This window comes from Anopheles gambiae, chromosome 3, assembly GCF_943734735.2.
Source record: "Anopheles gambiae chromosome 3, idAnoGambNW_F1_1, whole genome shotgun sequence".
Classification (NCBI taxonomy): Eukaryota; Metazoa; Arthropoda; class Insecta; order Diptera; family Culicidae; genus Anopheles; species Anopheles gambiae.
In genome coordinates this window covers 2,027,123-2,044,054 of record NC_064602.1, presented here as the reverse complement: position 1 = coordinate 2,044,054, position 16,932 = coordinate 2,027,123, and the positions used below count along the sequence as shown (strand labels likewise).

The window sequence follows — 16,932 nt, the reverse complement described above, 5'->3', positions numbered from 1 at the left end:
GGGATCCGGAACTGATTCACCAAGACGGTGTTATTAAATTAGTCACGTAATCAATGAAAGGTAGTGCCGAGGTAGAGCCCGTTCTGAGCCGTGGTCAGAAAGCGCCGGTATGCGCTGACCAGTGCTGACCATTAGTGTCCGCATGCAAATGGTGTTCGGTACGACGACTGCCGGTTCTTCTGCTCGCTCGCCCAGGCCAACGATCCGCCAGCGGTGGCATTTGCCGGGGCGTAACTTACAAAAGCTAACGAGTCGCACGGCACAAACTGCAAAATGAACTACACCACACTCTCATGGCTCTGAGGGCAAGCCTTTTGTAAGCGGAGGCACCGAAAGAATCGGAACGGTTAGCGCGCAAGCGAGAATGCTTGCAGGGAAGAATGCCGCGAATACGAAATGTATATCAATGTGTGGCTGAGAGCGCTGCTGCCGCATTCCGGTGGCGGAGGGCGATTGGTTTCGAACCATAAAATGACGTAATTTATAGGGAAAGCTTTTATCCTGGGCAGAATAACAAATGTGCTTGGCGGCTGGCGGGGTCCGTGACATGACGTGTGCGTGATGGATAGCGAATGATTTGTTTTGCCCGCTTGTGGTGTGTGAGCGGGATTTCATTTCGCTTTGAGGCATTGCAAAAACAGAAGTTGAAAGTGTTTAAGCGATCGTGCCTCGGGTCGGGTTAGATCTGGGTGCCTTGGAGAGCTCTGGTTTGTTGTTAGAGCGGTTCTTATCAATAAGTGCCAAGTGCGGAAGCCATCAATAAATGTGGCCTAGGTAGGTGTCAAGAAGTAAATAGATTTTTTGCAATCTCCGCTGCTTTAGCTCATTTGTCATGATCGCTGTGCGACTTTGACAACTTGTTAAGGAGCTAGAGGCAGCGATTGAGATTCATTGCCCATTGCAGCTACCACGTACCGAGTACACCAGATGATCTATTGTAACAGTCATCCACAAATGGAAATCAGCACTGTGAAAGCGTTGTAAAACACAGTGCAGAGCCTCGTTATCTTCGATGTTTTTTTGCAACAAAATCCCCAACAGTCACACGATTTGCCGAGTCGAAAAGTGGTGCACAAACAACTGGAGCATCGGAGAAGATTATTCATGACATTTTTGTTCAAACAACGCCGGAACGGGGCACAGAATAAACGTTCCTTTCACTTATCTCTTGTGCTTTCTCTCGCTCCATCTCGACCCTACCTTACAGCCAGTTGCAAATAGCTTGTGGGCTGCAAATGATTGATACTTCGACCAATTGCCCATGACAACTACTGGCAACTGTTGCATCCGGGGGAGGTTCATGTTCATGTGCGTGTTCGCCACTGTCCAGCAGAAACAGGCAACCCGGGCAACAGATAGTAGCCGGGCTCATCCCCGCGAGGGATGTTGCGGAAGATATTTCGATACATTTTTACGCGCACTGTATTCCCACGTGGTCTGCGGGAGAGCGAGGCTTGGCCGTCCGTCCCCGTATGTGTGGGAAGATTGCTGTGGCTCTGTGTGTGATGCACTTTCATCTCCACCTCCCTGCGGGGCACACCGGCATCCAACGATCCATCCTCAATCTTTGTCAGATTTGTTCAACATCAGCTACGGTCTGATCGGATCTGTCAGATAACTCAAAACACTCATCCGCACGGTGGGGGCTGGGGCTGAGACTGGGTGGCGCGACGTTGTCTGGTGCCATGTTCCGTTCCGTCCTGTACCAAACTTCCTAAATGATGTTTTGGGTTTGATGCAGCTGAAAATGGGAGGAGCAAAAAGGCGTGCGACTCGGAAGAACGCGCACCGAGAGGCGAGTGAGTGGGTTTAGGTTTTCAAATCGCTGCAAATTAACTTTTGACTCGGTGAAGCCATAATTTAGCGATGTTTATGTTCGCGGCGTCGGCAGCGGCGGCTGTGTCTGGTGGGAGGAAGATTGGGCGAGAAGTTTGTCGTCGCGACACGCCACGAATCCGATGTTTAGATGTTTGTTGTCCATATTCTTTGCGGTTCTCGGCGCGCTCTAACGCCTTAACGAGCGACACCAGGCGAGTGTACCACTGGCCGGGATGCACTCGAGCGTATTCTCTTCCCCGACTTGGTGGTTCTTCCCACTTGCATGAGGCGAGCTGCGGTTATCTGGTAGTTGATAAATTAATAACCAAACCCAATGCAGTGCAGAGCAACGCAAGGGGTGTGCGCGTTAACAGATTGTGCCGCCGGGTTGGGCAATATATTATGCAGATTATCGAGTGTGTGTGTGCAGTAGTAGTAGCAGATGCCGGTTCGATCGGGTCAGAGATAACAGGCATACAAATGATCAAAGTTAATGCCTGTTTTCGGAGAGCTTTTGTGAGGATTATCCCAACAGGGGAAAGTCCATGGAAGAAGCAGCTCAATCCGATCCAACCATTTGATATCTTTTTTAAGTGTTGCAGTCGAAGCATCGGAATGGATTGTTGCACACCTAAACGAGGAGGTTGTTTCTCCTTTTATTTGTTGCATGTTCGACTGTGGTTAAGAGAAGCATTCTTATAAATGATGCCCATCAATACTCCCCAACGTGTGCGATACTTAACGAGATTATTAGGTGAAAACGTGTAGAACAAATTTAATACCCCGCGTAGGGCGACAATGGATGGAATAATGGTATCCTTTATAGCTGTCACCAGCAAGAAAACGATCTGTTACACATTCGCAACCTATTTATGTCTGTGCAGAGCACATTCCTTTCCACCCACCATATGCATCGGGTTCTCTATTTAGCGCCGCTGTCCGCACTGAAGACTGTCCTACTTTTCCCGCCAGACACCTTCTTGCATTGTTGGATGCATTTCTCACTTCGCTTCCACCACGAACCTGAATGACACTCAATTAGCGACTTCGACACACCGTTCCAGGCGATACTTGTGGGTGCGCATACGACAGGAGACGTTGAGTGTGCCCGACCCTACAAAGGAAGCCTTCGGGGTACTGGAACCAGAGTGCCGCCGCACCCGCTGCTCTCAAGCACATCTCCAGCACAAAGGGACACCATTCTTCAAAGGGCATATCGCTCTGTGACGCAGACCGTTTTAACGGCACCTTAACGGTGCACGGTGGTCGTTGGAGTTTTGAAGTCGACGCGATCCATCTCGTAGCAATGTTTTCGTGTGGCATCGTTAAATGGGGCTGCCTGTGTGCAGCAGTAATCAAATAAACATGCCAACAGCGAGTCTTAGAGAGCTGGGGAACATGGGAAAGGGGTAAACGGTCGTCCGTGGCGTACGGGGATCACTTGTACATGCTTGTTTTATGTCGCGGAACTGCTGCTCCATGAATGAACCACAATCTTGCTCTCTTGCTCGGGACAATGTGTCACGGCGTATGCGGTGGGATGGGATTTTTTCTTGTTCCACTCCTCTTCCCGGTGCACACTGGAATGCCCTTTTCGTTAGGTCAGCAGTGTGTGAGCGAAGCATGAATGAAGCATGTATGATGCTGCCGCCGCTCCGTTTTCCTGCCTGTGGTCGGTGGGAAACTGGTTTGTTGGCTGGTTTCTTCCGGTTTCTGGGGTTAAAGTATGATCATATCTTCACCAACACGTCTCCTCCTATCGGGCGCTCCTCAGGGTCTTAAGCAGCGAGTGCGAGTGCTACCTTTTAAAAGGGCGGGCTATTTGCGCACTGGGTAAATAATTTATGGAAGAGCATATCCCTTTCATCCGTTGAAATGTTGAGTGAAAAAAAGAGACTCCGTCCAACGAAAAAAGCTAAGCCTCAAGGGAGAAGCTGTTGCAAGGGAGGTCAATTTGCTCAAAAAAGGTCAGCTTGTCGTATGTGGGATACGGTGGGTGAGGTGGTGGTTTAACACTCTCGTCCGCATGTTGATATTGCTGATGAAATGCAAACATTTCATACTGACAAATTGCGGCAAACGACACGCACTTAACAATCCACAAAATGTCATGAAGGTACGCCCTTGCGAAAGGAGAGAAACAGACAAAAATGTTCTCCATTAAGAGCGAAAGTATCATCCACATTCGCTTTCTTTTACGCTCATTAATCCGACGGGAGTCGATTGCACAGCTCCAAAATGCAGCTGGCACAGGGCTTGCAGATTAATGCTGATGAAAACGACAAGAAGAGGGACACAAACGCATTGCGAGAAGGAAAATAAAATGGGTTTAAAAATAATTGACTTCAGATGCGTGCGTAGGAAGTGAACTGGACGGGCATCCGCTCTACCACCGAATAACGTAGACACACTCGTATCGCGAGACATCGGGAGGAAGAGATGAAAACTTCTAACAACTCCGAAGAAGAACTTTGACTTGCCATCCAGAATATCGGGAGCGAGTGAGCCAAGTTGCCGGTGCGAGATATAAGTTTAATTGAAAATACATCTCATACACTACAAAAAAAAAAGAAGTCCACGACCACTTTGGCAGTTGCACTCTTCGATGCATTTTGGCTCTCCGCTCCGGCGTGGCGAATATCTGCAACTGTCGTGCCAGTGTCGTGCAAAAGTACGAGATCGACGAGCCTCAGGGAGTAGGGGATTGTGTGAGAGTGTGCGAAACCCTTTGAGAGACACGCAAAGAAGTTGGCGGGGGAAGCCGAACGGGAAACGAGTGCAATTATGGTGTCTGTACGCGGATTAATACGGATCGTTATGATGTCGCCGAGAGTTGTCTCCGTGCGTGCGGTTCTATGACGACTATTAAATGGGTTGAAGTTGGAGGTTTAAATATAGGAACGCGATTACAGACGTTGAGGAGTGTTGTGCCACTTCGAGTGCCACTTCTCGAGCCGAACGGTTCGAGTAGACGTTTAAGAGACGCTTAGCTCTATCGAGAGCATGATTAATAATAGGAAACTTGGAATTCACGCAATGAGAGCCACTGAGCTCGTTCAAGGTTAGCGAATTATTTGAAACCTCTGCCCGACTTCTTCGAACCCGCAAAGCCTGTAATCCTGCGTAGCTCGAAAGTTGCCTAGGATTTAGACAAATGTATCAAATACCTATCATGAACCGTTCTCCTTTTGCTTGGATAACGAAATCAACGCAGCCGCGATAAGATCGCGCATACATCGAAGGTCAGAGCAGCGCGGTTCGTGGTGCGTTCATGGCTCCCATGAGATGACCTCATAATAGAGCTCCAGACGTGCGTTAGAGGAAAACAGGCGGGCACGGAGATGGGGAGAACCGTCCCAAAACACGCAAGATTCTATACACGCCGCTCGATACAGCCCCCTCTAATTCCGAATGTGGTGAAAATGTTTCCGTGAATTCCGGCAACCGGTTCGGCGCGTACACTCGCCGAATTTGGTAACCGCAGAACGCCTTCAAGGCGCTTGCGTTTGCTTCACTCCCATCTCCCATGGTATCGAGCTTTTTCTTCCTCGGCTGCATGGGTCGGACGATCCGCGCAAAACTTCAACCATCTGATTTGCCATTTTAAATGTGTCTCTAGCCTTTTTTTGCTGTTGTTCTACGCACACGCGTGCAAAAACCCCTGGAGAAGACCGAGCAGAGCAGAAGAAGGCATAGAAACCACAGAGACACACTACGAGCCACATTCGTCTTTCTAGGAGGCAATTCGGAACACCACATTGTGGGTGAATCGAAGAATCTGTTAGTCTCTCTGGGGTCAGTGTTATGCTGCGGAGTTAAAATAGAGCCTCATCTGCATATCGGCCGGTTGAATATTTTAAACAAGACTGTTTCGTAATTTAATTATTCTTGTTTGCTGAGAAGGAAACGACAGTTATTTATCAACTCACAGCTAATGCATCATTAAATCCAAACGAACCACGGATCAATCGACCAAAGCAAAGCCCCCCCCATAATCATAAAAGCAGCAGACCGTTTGCCGAAGCCGACCAAGCAAGCCGAGTGGTGTCTCATCGATGACGGTAATCTTTCTCCGGGGACATAAAGTTGAAGTGTCACTTAAAGATTCGCAACTTAGAGGCTGGAAATTGGTATCTATTATGGAATTTTATTGCTCTCTCCCTCGACGTCGTTACTGTTGAATAACGAAATGACAATGGTACTCATGCATAATGGCAGATTTATTTTACTGAATATCATTAAAAAACCACAATTTCTCGACCATACCGATCTCAACCCGAACGTTTTACTCCGTGACTCACGAGCGCTTTATTGGCCGATCTGTTCCAGCCGTCATCGATGAATGGACGCTGGAGCGTCCATTGAGAGATTTGTTCGTTCAGGAAGTTCAGTTGCAGCAGACACGTAACATCCGCCATTCTTGCTAGCGCTCACGCTGTTTCAAAACATGCACCGTTAAACGCTTGTGTCAAGGTTTTGTTTCACATTGTTGCTGCGTCGATGGGACGTGTTATCACACACACACGCGCAAAAAAGGGGCCAGCAGTGGCGGGTGGCGTTCTGTGGCGCGACTATCGTACCTCGAGACGGGGCGTCGTATCAATGTTATGTAAACACGGTTGTGCCCCGTTATCAGCTATCGGGTAATGAATGGAAAATTAAATATAACATTTGATGTCATCAGCGCACGGGAAACATAAATTAGCTCATTTGCTCACGTCCCGACCGTGGCAAAAGTTCAACGAGAATCGCAAATGGACTTTAATGGGCAACGGCAAAACAAAAAGAAACGCATTAAACTGCATTTGCTTTCGTTCTGGCATGTATCAGAGTTCAACAATGATTGCCCTTACGATCAATTTGAGCCCAAAAGGCAGTGCTGTTATCGATCGATTAACCTACTGCGACGCGATTCGTCTCGATGCTCGATGGCAACATTGTAAACTTCCCCGTTCGTTTTGAGCTGCCATATCTGGCTCTGCTAACAAAGCGGAATAGGAAACGTTTCGTTTTGACACTTACACCATATGCCAAGGAACGTTCCAACGTTCTCCCGATCGATCGATCGATTGATCGCACGTTTGCTTCCTTGTTTCGTCGATCCATGCTTCCCACAGGCACGCTTTCTAACCATCTGATCAAACTGACGAAATATGGACGAACGGACAAGTACCTCTATTGCCAGCGCTCGATCAACGGACCCGAAGTACCGCTGCATGACATGTGCCGTGCAATTGGACCTCCCCATTTCACCATTCCCGCGTGTATCGATCTACCTGGGCAATATGGTCAGCCACGGAAGGGTCGGTCGTTGGGTCGAAAGATGATCACCGTTGGCCCACCGCAGCACCGCAGCGCGCACGATTTGCTTGCGGATTAATCGCGACCGCGCGATTTGCATCCCGCGAATTGGCGTGCCTGCGCCCTGTGTGGACGAAATTCTGCGAAGTGCCGGGTGCCTTCCACAACGGCCAATGCCTGCCGGCCAGGGTTCGCCTGGGTGTAATTGCTCAATTTTCACTGGAACACGAGAGCCGACTCGTCCGGCACACTTCCTCCCGGCGAAGGCGGCATCGCGTAATGCCTAGGCTCGCGGGGTAAAGCAACCGACACCGGCCGATTTCTAACAAATCGGAACCTTGCAACGAACGTACCAAGAACATACGCTAGGACACGGTAGGAGGGAATTGAACTCCAGAATAGAATTCTTACACATCCACTGCTAACGGCATTTAGCTTACATTTCTTTCCAACATTTCCGTTCAGTGTCCCAGTTGTCTCCTCCAACGGTGACTCCACACGCTTGGGGACCATGCTCCCCGGTTGGAGTTTACCAAAACAAGTAACTCGATACGGTGGTGCGGGCTCGTCGACACCGTCCACTGTTTCTAATGTCCCCCGAACCAAACATGCACGGTGTCAACAGCTATGCTGCCTTCAGCAGTGCGCCAGGGCGGTACTGGCGGATGGCGTACAACAAATGAAACACGCTGTACAACAAATGAGAAAGTCACGCTTTGGGGAACAACACTCGTAAATGTGGCTCGGGTCCAATGTTTCCGCCGTGAATAGACCCACCGCGATGGGCCATGGCGTTCCCTTCCTCCCCTAGGGGCATTGCGGGATCGCGGCAGGATCCGGATGCTAGTTGTCGATAAATCATGTTGTCGCTTGGCTATGCCCGATGTCCGACGGATCGGAACCGTCGACCAATTTGAACATCGAACGCAATTAAACCGTTTTACCGTTCCATTTTGCTGTCGTGGTAGTAGAATGTGTATTCGAAACCTGTCTCTTTTATTGTTACAGCGCCAAACGGTGACTAATTAAGACCCCGAAAAAAAAAAACGCTGACTGCATGTTTTTTTTCATTCAGTGGAATTGGGAACCCATCGGGTGGCAAATAGACGACACACGATTCTTTATTGATTCCGTTCGGTGATTTCTTTTTTGACTACTTGGTATTATGGAACCAAGGTTTGAATTTCCGAATGCCGAATGCGATAAAACTGTCACAAACATTTGGGCCCGGGTGCATGCGTCTAATGAAATTAATACCATTGGCAGACGATCCTTTCCCCAGAGTAGCGATAGGTTTATGCAAACGTTTCCAACTGCTATCTATCTTATTGGAGCGCTGTAAATTAAACTCCAACTGGCAGATGTCTGCGCCACTGCTCACTTTCGATCTTTCGAAGACAAAACATCGGCTCCACATTGAAAACGTATCGCGTAGCAAAACCGTTCGCGTCGATGTTTGTTTTATGACACAAACCGGTGCCATTTTGCTGATCGTTACTGAAAATTATGAAAAACAATTTCACAATATTTACAGCAACTTCGACTTCGACTCGACGAAACGATATGGTGATAGAGCAGTTACTGGGAAGAATGTGACATGATAGCTGACAATGTCTTCACACTGACATTAAACATACCACTGTGAATTCTTGCTCCCGAGAGCATCTTTAAGTGGGACATGAAACAGTAAAATAACGAACTAAACTCTGTGATCAAACTAACAGCCTAAAAGATCCACCACAGAGTGGTAGATAATTAAAGCTGTAACATTCCTTCAACTTGCTGTGATGGGTCAGAATGCAAACAAGTTGTCGTAGACAAATCGGACGCTAAAACTAACATGCTTCTCCTAACACGCCATAAACATTCGACGAGGGAGCGAGGGGAGCATTTGGAGAAAGCGAGAGAGAGAGAAAGAGATCACTCACGCTCATGTGCATATTCTAAAAAGCTTTTTGAAGTTCGGACGCTTGGTAAACGTGCCGAAAAGACGCGCCCGATTGCCTGATTGCCCTCCGGTCGGGCCACGAAACAGATGTTCCTGTTTTGCCGACATCAATCAAACCAGCTACCGCCGTCTGCTGCACTGTCGCTACCGTTTGGTGGCCTCCCTGATTCTACAGCAAAGATGGGAAGAGACGGTGAACCTCCGGTCTAGAGAAAAACACGGATGAAATGAAAACAAACGTGACATACACACACGCATACACTCTGTTCTCATGTCTAGCGGGAACCTGGCGTTAGAGTTTACCAGAACCTGGGAGTTTGTGTTTTTTCGGGACATTAAACACACCCTGGCCGCGGCGGTGGTTGTGGCGAGCTGGTGCATAAGGTGGTCTTGACGGCTCGACTCTCGGATGGTGCAGTTTATGCTGTGCCGACGATATTTATAGGAACAGCGTGCTCTTCGTGCTCGCACGAGGATCGATGATCTGCACCCCGTCACTAGATGGAATAATAATAATAAAACGTAAGCCGAATCTCGCGCCCGCGAGACTGACCGGCCGTCTGGGTTGGGTTGGGTTGGCTTCGGCCGTCCGGTGGCAAATGTAACAATCACAGCACACTCTCGCTCGCTTGCTCCAACAGACAGTGAGCAGACACATCCATGACACATTCGTATGACTGATTAATAGGCATAGCCGGCTACCGGTTCTGAGGATGCCGTAAATTCTTCCCTTCTTCGGGCTCTCCGGCTCCCTGAGCTCCCTGAGCTGCCAACTGCATTCTGGGGCCGCACGAGTTCTCAAGGGACATCATGAGAAGGGAAAAGTCGATAAATTATGGCGATCGTTATCGCGGGTGGTGTGTGCATTCGGTCCAAATGGACTGTAAATTGGGTTTATCGCACTACTGGGGGGAAGAGCAACTTCCATGGTCCACGTGCCGTTTTGTTTCACGATCTTGTTCTTGTCATCCGAGAGTTGCTTTTTTGTCCACATTTTCTGCGAGATCAAACGGTCAGGCCGATAAATTATTGTCACCCTGCGTACCATGGGCTGAGAAGTCAATCTGGGCTGAGCCGCACTAGGAGCCGTTTCGGGATGACTTCCAGGCTTCCTCCTGCGTTGCGTGCGTGAAACATGCAGATAATCCGAGCGTAATGACGTGCCATAAATTGATGGCTCGTGTTGTAAATTGTCGCCACGATGCTGTGTGCTGTGTGTTTGTGCGATGAGTGTTGCTAATGCATACAAATAATCAAACAAGATGGTTATCGCTAAAACATGGCGAGAGAAAAATGGCCTTGTTGTTGTTCATAGATCTCGGTTAATAGTTTCAATAATACGTGTTAATTGGATGGAAAGACTAGGATTTAGTAGAATAGTTCTGCAACTGTTGCTTCGTGTTTAAATATTTTGTTGTATAATTTTGAAGTTCCACAGCTATAAAGCTACAAAAGAAAAGATGATCATATGTCAATGCTTACGCATCATATTACAATAATCAAATAGAACTACTATTTTCATTGTTTAGAACTCGCCATACGATCCATCTTGTCGTTCCAATCCTATCGTCAAGATGATCTCAAACTCTATTTTTAAGTCTCGAAATATTTCTTTTTCGTAGGAAAACTGCAGTAATCACTTAATAATGGCACGATTTACCCCACCACAGTCTCACACACTATCAAATGACTTCACTTCCATCTATTCCGGGAATGCAAACAACCGTAAATCTTCGCGAATTGGCGCCCCATAAAAGTTACACCTTCGTTAGATTGGGCTCTCTTCTTTTCCCTGGAAAAGTTTGTTTAGACCTTGTTGTAGGCCCACTTGCGAGTGTGCGTGTGTCTTGCCTGTTTTTCCTTTTCGAGCGATGATGTAACTTAATTCGGAATAGCAAAACAATTCCAATCACTTCTTGCTGAGGGTGTAGCACCAAAAACCAGCTATAAACTAATCTGCCTCTACCTGGGTGGGAAACAGAGCGTTAAATCCGTGTGTGTGTGTGTAAAGATGCCTGGTTTAGCTTATCTAATCCTTTTCGCGAAGGTGTTAATGGCGATGTTGAACTGCGATAGCTTTGATATCGTGCTACAGATCTAAGCATACACGGCCTTCACACACGATCGATCCGCATCTCCCGGTGCGATGTGCGAATCGTTTAATTATATTCCGCCCTGCACCGTACCCCGAACCGGTGTCCGATGTTCCTGCCCCCCCGAAGATCGTCTGTGTGCAGTGTTTGGTGGACCTCTCGTGAACTCGATACAACATTTTCACAGCATGAATATTTACTTTACCGCCAGTCTCCACCGCACTCCGACGATCGGGGCAAAGTGGGTGCAATGTAATAGAAATTTCGCCACATTACTCATAATGTGTTTATGCATAAGTAAGTTTCCATGTTACCCTTCCGGGGCCGGCATGTGGCACGCTACAAGAATGCTTTTCCCGTTCATTAGGAAAGATCGCACTGACGCTGCCCTCCCTCGTCAGCTATGCTAATGGGGGCCGCCACCGGGTGCGGAGTTATATCCGATGCCAACGTTGCGCTGGGGTCGTGATTTTACTCAGCAGTGGTTGAGATAAATTAGAAACAGTGTTAACTGATTGGCAGAGCAGATTTCGTACTGTGGTGAGAAAGACAACTTCACTGGTTTTTACTGCGGAACTATCATAACTTTTGTACATTCACCGTGTATTGTAAAGCGAACATATATTTTTGGAGTAAAACATGTTCTTTACGGTACTACCAATTACTCTCTATAAATAATGGAAAATCAAATATTTGAGTTACAGCAACATGTCAGTGCATAAATCAACCAGATTTATGGCATAATTTGACACTGTCCAAAGAGTTCCTCTGTTCCTTTACTGTCGCTCGACTCGCTTCCCATTTCACCGTTGCATTCCATAACATTTCGTAAAAGTGGGTAACATTCTTGCCTGAAGTTAAATTTTGATAGCGACAACAGAACGGCCTGAAAAACGATACCGATCGCCTTCTCGCCAACATCCCACCACGCTCCTGCAACGAACTGTCAAGATTTATGAGAAAATTGCAGTCTTCGCCCAGCACGTGTGTTATCGTGTGATCGCTTGGATCGTATCGATCGAGGTCCGCCGAAAAGAAAGGGAACATCCCGTTGACACAACGTCACAAGAGCTACAAAAAACGACGAGGTGGAACCCAGAATGGGTCCAGTTTGGAAATCACTTCGATCACTTTCTTCACATGGAAGAGATCGTTTAGACGCAATAGTTGGGATAAGGAGTGGGAGATCAAGAGTGGGGCGCACCCAATTAAGCAGCACTTATTAAGCGACCAACGTTCTTCGTGAAGGGACACACCGGGACTGAGATTTCGAGGAAACTGTGCTTTTCTTTTCGCAAAACAACCATTCCATCTCTTTGCACAATCGATCGATCTTCATCAAGCGGGCGCGAGTGCGTGCCGATCCCATGCCGAGCGAGTACAGCGAATGATCGTGAATCTTCCACGATTCCCCGAAATCAGAGAAAAAGCGAAAGGTTGGGAAACATACACGAACCACTCTAAACTCACTATGTTTATCATACTATTACGACCCTAAACTGAACACTTCTTGATGAGTTTGATTCCCGTATGTAGTCTGTCTTCACTGCGTTCAAAACGATACGACCGCCGATTCAGCCACTTGATCTGGTTTCGATTTTTCATCCGCTGCTTAACATCCACTTGTTGTGTAGAATCTTACTAAATCGACTTTTCGTTCTTATTTTCCCTCGTTTCTCTACAGGTTGCAATTGCCATCCGAAGGGATCCCTTGGCCAAGGCTGCAATCAAAAGACGGGCCAGTGCCACTGCAAACCAAACATCGAGGGCCGTCAGTGTAATCTCTGCCGGAAGGGCTACTGGGATCTGAATTCCGGTAACGGATGCATATCGTGTTCTTGCGACACGAATGGCAGTGAGCTGGAAGGTTGTGATCTGCACACGGGACAGTGCTTCTGCAAGACGGGCGTCACGGGCACCAGTTGCGATCGGTGTGATGTTGGGTTTTACGGCTTCAGTGCACAAGGATGCAAGCGTAAGTACTCATACTCAAAGAGAGTTTGGGGATTTGTTTCAGTAAAACATTTACTCTACTTGCAGGCTGTGACGTATGTTCCAGTGCGGCGTATGTCTGTGATCCCGATACCGGGCGCTGTATCTGTCCGGCCAACAGCCACGGGCCAGAGTGTCGCTCGTGCATTGCCAACACCTGGGGCAATGAGTTCCAGAAGGGCTGCAAGCACTGTGCCTGTGACATAGTCGGCTCGATCGGACAGTCTTGCGACAGAGAAACGGGACAGTGTAGTTGCAAGGAAGGATACACTGGTCGGCAGTGTAATGAGTGCGCTCTGGGCTACTACGGCTATCCAACGTGCCATCGGTGTGCGTGTGACGAACGGGGTACACTGCCGAGCAATAATGGGACCGTTTTCCCCTGCGATCGTAATGGCCAGTGCCAGTGCAAGGAAATGGTGTACGGAAAGCGGTGCGATATCTGTCGGCAGGGTACGTTCGGGTTGGCCGCATTCCACCCGGAAGGATGTACTCGATGTTTCTGCTTCGGCAGAGCTAGTGAATGTACGCAAAGCGATCATTCGTGGGGCCAGGTGCGGTTGGCAGGATCACGTAACTTAAGTGTGGAGTACCTGGAGCGACAAGATGGTCACACTGAGGTGGATTACGTTGTGATCTTGCAGCTGGAAGGCACGCAGATGCACCGGGAAGATGTGAACATTACCAGCATGAACAATCTCGAGCTGATACCGAGCTCCTCGGGCAATGTGTCGATCGGAGCGTACGCCACGTTCCGATATCCGCTGTACTTCCAGCTCCCACCTCAATTTCTGGGCGATCGTACCGCCAGCTATGGTGGCCTGCTTAATTTCACTCTGATCACAGACGGGGCGACCATCAACATTCCCGAACCATCGTTACGTCAGTTTCCACTGGTACAGCTACACACGCACGAAAATCTGGTGCTAGATTTCTACGAGCAAACGATCCGCTACGGACAGCCGGTAGAGTCACACTCGGTGCGCTTGCTGGGAAGCCTTTGGCGTAATCACTACGATGGTGCTTGGGCGAATCGAACCATTCTGATGACGGCATTGCAAAACGTCCGGCATATCTTTGTGCGAGGCACAACCACGATGGACTTTCAGCAAGTTGTGTGAGTGTGTGAATTGTGTTTTAACGTTTGCAATTGACTAAAGGGCTAATCGAGGATATTTCCTACCATTACAGACTTACAAATGTGACACTTGACACGGGAATCTTTGTGGCAGGAGCTGAGAACAACCATGCTTATGGAGTGGAGCGTTGCAGCTGTACTCCAAAATACAGTGGATTGTCGTGTCAGAATCCGGGCCCGGGCTACTATCGTCATCGATTGCCGATCGTCGACTTGGAGTGGGCAACCATAGATGATATGATCGGCAAGGTGGTGCCTTGTGGATGCAATGGACGTAGTGAGGAGTGTGATCCAGAAACAGGTGTTTGCTTGGTAAGCTGCGAAATCGGTCTCCTTAGAGCATTTTGTTAAACATTCTTATCTCCTCTAGAACTGTCGCAACAACACAGGAGGTGAGCACTGTGAACGATGCGCGGAAGGATTCTACGGTGATCCTAACCTTGGTCAATGTTCGCCCTGTCCGTGTCCCGAGACGCGGAAAAACTTTGCCCGTGGTTGTACGGTGCGAGGTAGCGATGTGCATTGCATCTGTAAAACGGGCTATACCGGCGCACTGTGTGATAGTTGCATGCGGGGATACTTTGGCCATCCCCATCTGGACAATGGACACTGCGAGGCGTGTGAATGTAATCGGGAGGGCAGTATGTCCGATGAGTGTGATCATTTCACGGGCGAGTGTCACTGTCGTCCGGGGATAACTGGGAGAAAGTGTGATCGTTGCGAACAGCCCAAGCATATCGTGCAGGACTACCGGTGCAAGAGTAAGTATTTCATAACGTTTTATAAATCTCTATGACATTTCACGATTACATTTGTTTTAGTTTGCGATAACTGCACCATTACACTGATCGATGACTTTGAAATACTGGCTAGTCGATTGGCAGAGGAAACGGCTCACATCGATCGCAACGGCATACCGGCACCTTGGGTGAAGCTCACGAAATATGAAGCGAAAACGCGTAAACTGTCCAACCGAGTAGCTCGACTGCTAGAAGCGGAAGATATGGCGAAAAAGTTTATGGCCGATTTTGCGGAGCCGCTTACGCGCAATGCAACACGACTTACGAAGCGGCTGCAGAAGATGGACAACCGTCTGACAGCGCGCGAAGAGGAAATCGACAAGTGTAATGAGCGTGCTAATGATTTGTTTGAAGAAATCAATGCGATAGATGGTGATCTGCGGAACACAATACAGATACTTAAGAACTACGGAGTTGGTGATCATCATATAAAACTGCCACTTGCAGTCAAAGAAGCGAAAGATCTTCTGGCAGACATACGCGATCTCGCCGAGGCGGTAGAATTCGATGATACAGTGCTGGAGTGTGCCAACAAGCAGTTCGATCATTGGTCCAATGTTTCGAAGAAAGTCGAACGGCAAGCAAGACGATTGGATGATTTGAAGTTCGAGATCGAACAGATACACCACAAAGCAGATCATCTGCAGAACTACACCGTGCAGGTGTTTCGACACGTGCAGGAGACGGAGGTCTATCAGACCACCAATCAGAAGCACTTTGACAAAGCTCGTGCTGCGTATGAGAAAGCGCTGGAAGATGAAGCAGAAGTTATGAAACTGCTCGACACCAACATAATGTCCGATACGGATGTTACGTTGGAACAGCTTGGAGATAACTACGATCAACTGGAAAAGGATAACCGTACGTTACAATTCTTATTGGATGGGTTGAGTGATGCAACGGAAGACTTGATCCGGGAAAAGAGTATTTTGCTCGAGACACAGATCCCGCAAGCGCTTCGACACGCGGAGCAGCTTAAGGCGAAAGCGGACCATATTAAGAACAAGTTCCAAACGACCGAAGACGCATCGGCCAAAGCTATGAAGGCGAGTCAAGCGTACGAGAACATTATTTCTGCAATTGTGTCCGCTCAGTCCAGTGCCGACAATGCGACCAGCATGGTTGAGAAGGCCGATCAGCTGATACATCCACTGCACGACGTTACAATCAGTGATCAGAGCCGGAAGGCACTGGGAGTGTCTACGAATCTGACTAGCCGTGCGAATAAAGAACTCAACAAGGCTGTTGGTAAGTAGTAACTACTGTTTTTGCATTATATTTAGAGCAATCAATATACATCTTCTACGATTGTAGCACTGAACGAAACGATGATCCAGAAGGAGAAGAGTGTCCAAAGCCTTAAGGATCAGATATGGCAGACGGCGATCAAGAACAACAATCTCATGGACGAGCTGGGCAAGGTGGAGCGAGGTGAAACAATGAAAACAGTGCAATCCGATCTGGACCGTTCGAGCATCGTGTCGGAGCAGATGAAGTTCGTCCGCCAAGATGCGATCAATCTCAACAGTGACGTTTACAAGCTGAAACTGAAGCTGAAATCGCTCGAACCGGAGTGGGACACCAAGTTCGGAATGGCCGAAGAGAACGTATCGCAAACGTTTGGCAACATTCGCAAGGCAAAGGACAAGCTGAACGGCATCGAAGCACTTGGCAAGATACAGGATGAACGGTTCCAGGCGTGGAATCAATCGTTTTCGGGAAAGTTGCAGCAGTTGCGCGATCAGATAGCACTTGCAAAGCATGCTGCGGAGGGCGTAAGTGACACAAACTATGAGCTTTAACACACGATCTTGATTCTAAAAATATGTCCAACTCTCTTTT

General features: G+C 48.2%; 1 protein-coding gene across 4 annotated transcripts in view; it reads left to right on the top strand.

The window, feature by feature from the left end:
* LOC3291603 (laminin subunit alpha lam-3) overlaps nucleotides 1–16,932 on the top strand; it is a 77,360-nt gene that overhangs the window by 55,499 nt on the left and 4,929 nt on the right. For all 4 annotated transcript variants that reach the window (XM_061660357.1, XM_061660356.1, XM_061660358.1 and 1 more), the window contains 6 exons: nucleotides 12,845–13,135; nucleotides 13,201–14,269; nucleotides 14,344–14,602; nucleotides 14,661–15,051; nucleotides 15,112–16,338; nucleotides 16,405–16,865. In XM_061660357.1, coding sequence (XP_061516341.1) covers nucleotides 12,845–13,135; nucleotides 13,201–14,269; nucleotides 14,344–14,602; nucleotides 14,661–15,051; nucleotides 15,112–16,338; nucleotides 16,405–16,865 — 3,698 coding nt within the window. The remainder of the gene's footprint in view (nucleotides 1–12,844; nucleotides 13,136–13,200; nucleotides 14,270–14,343; nucleotides 14,603–14,660; nucleotides 15,052–15,111; nucleotides 16,339–16,404; nucleotides 16,866–16,932) is intronic.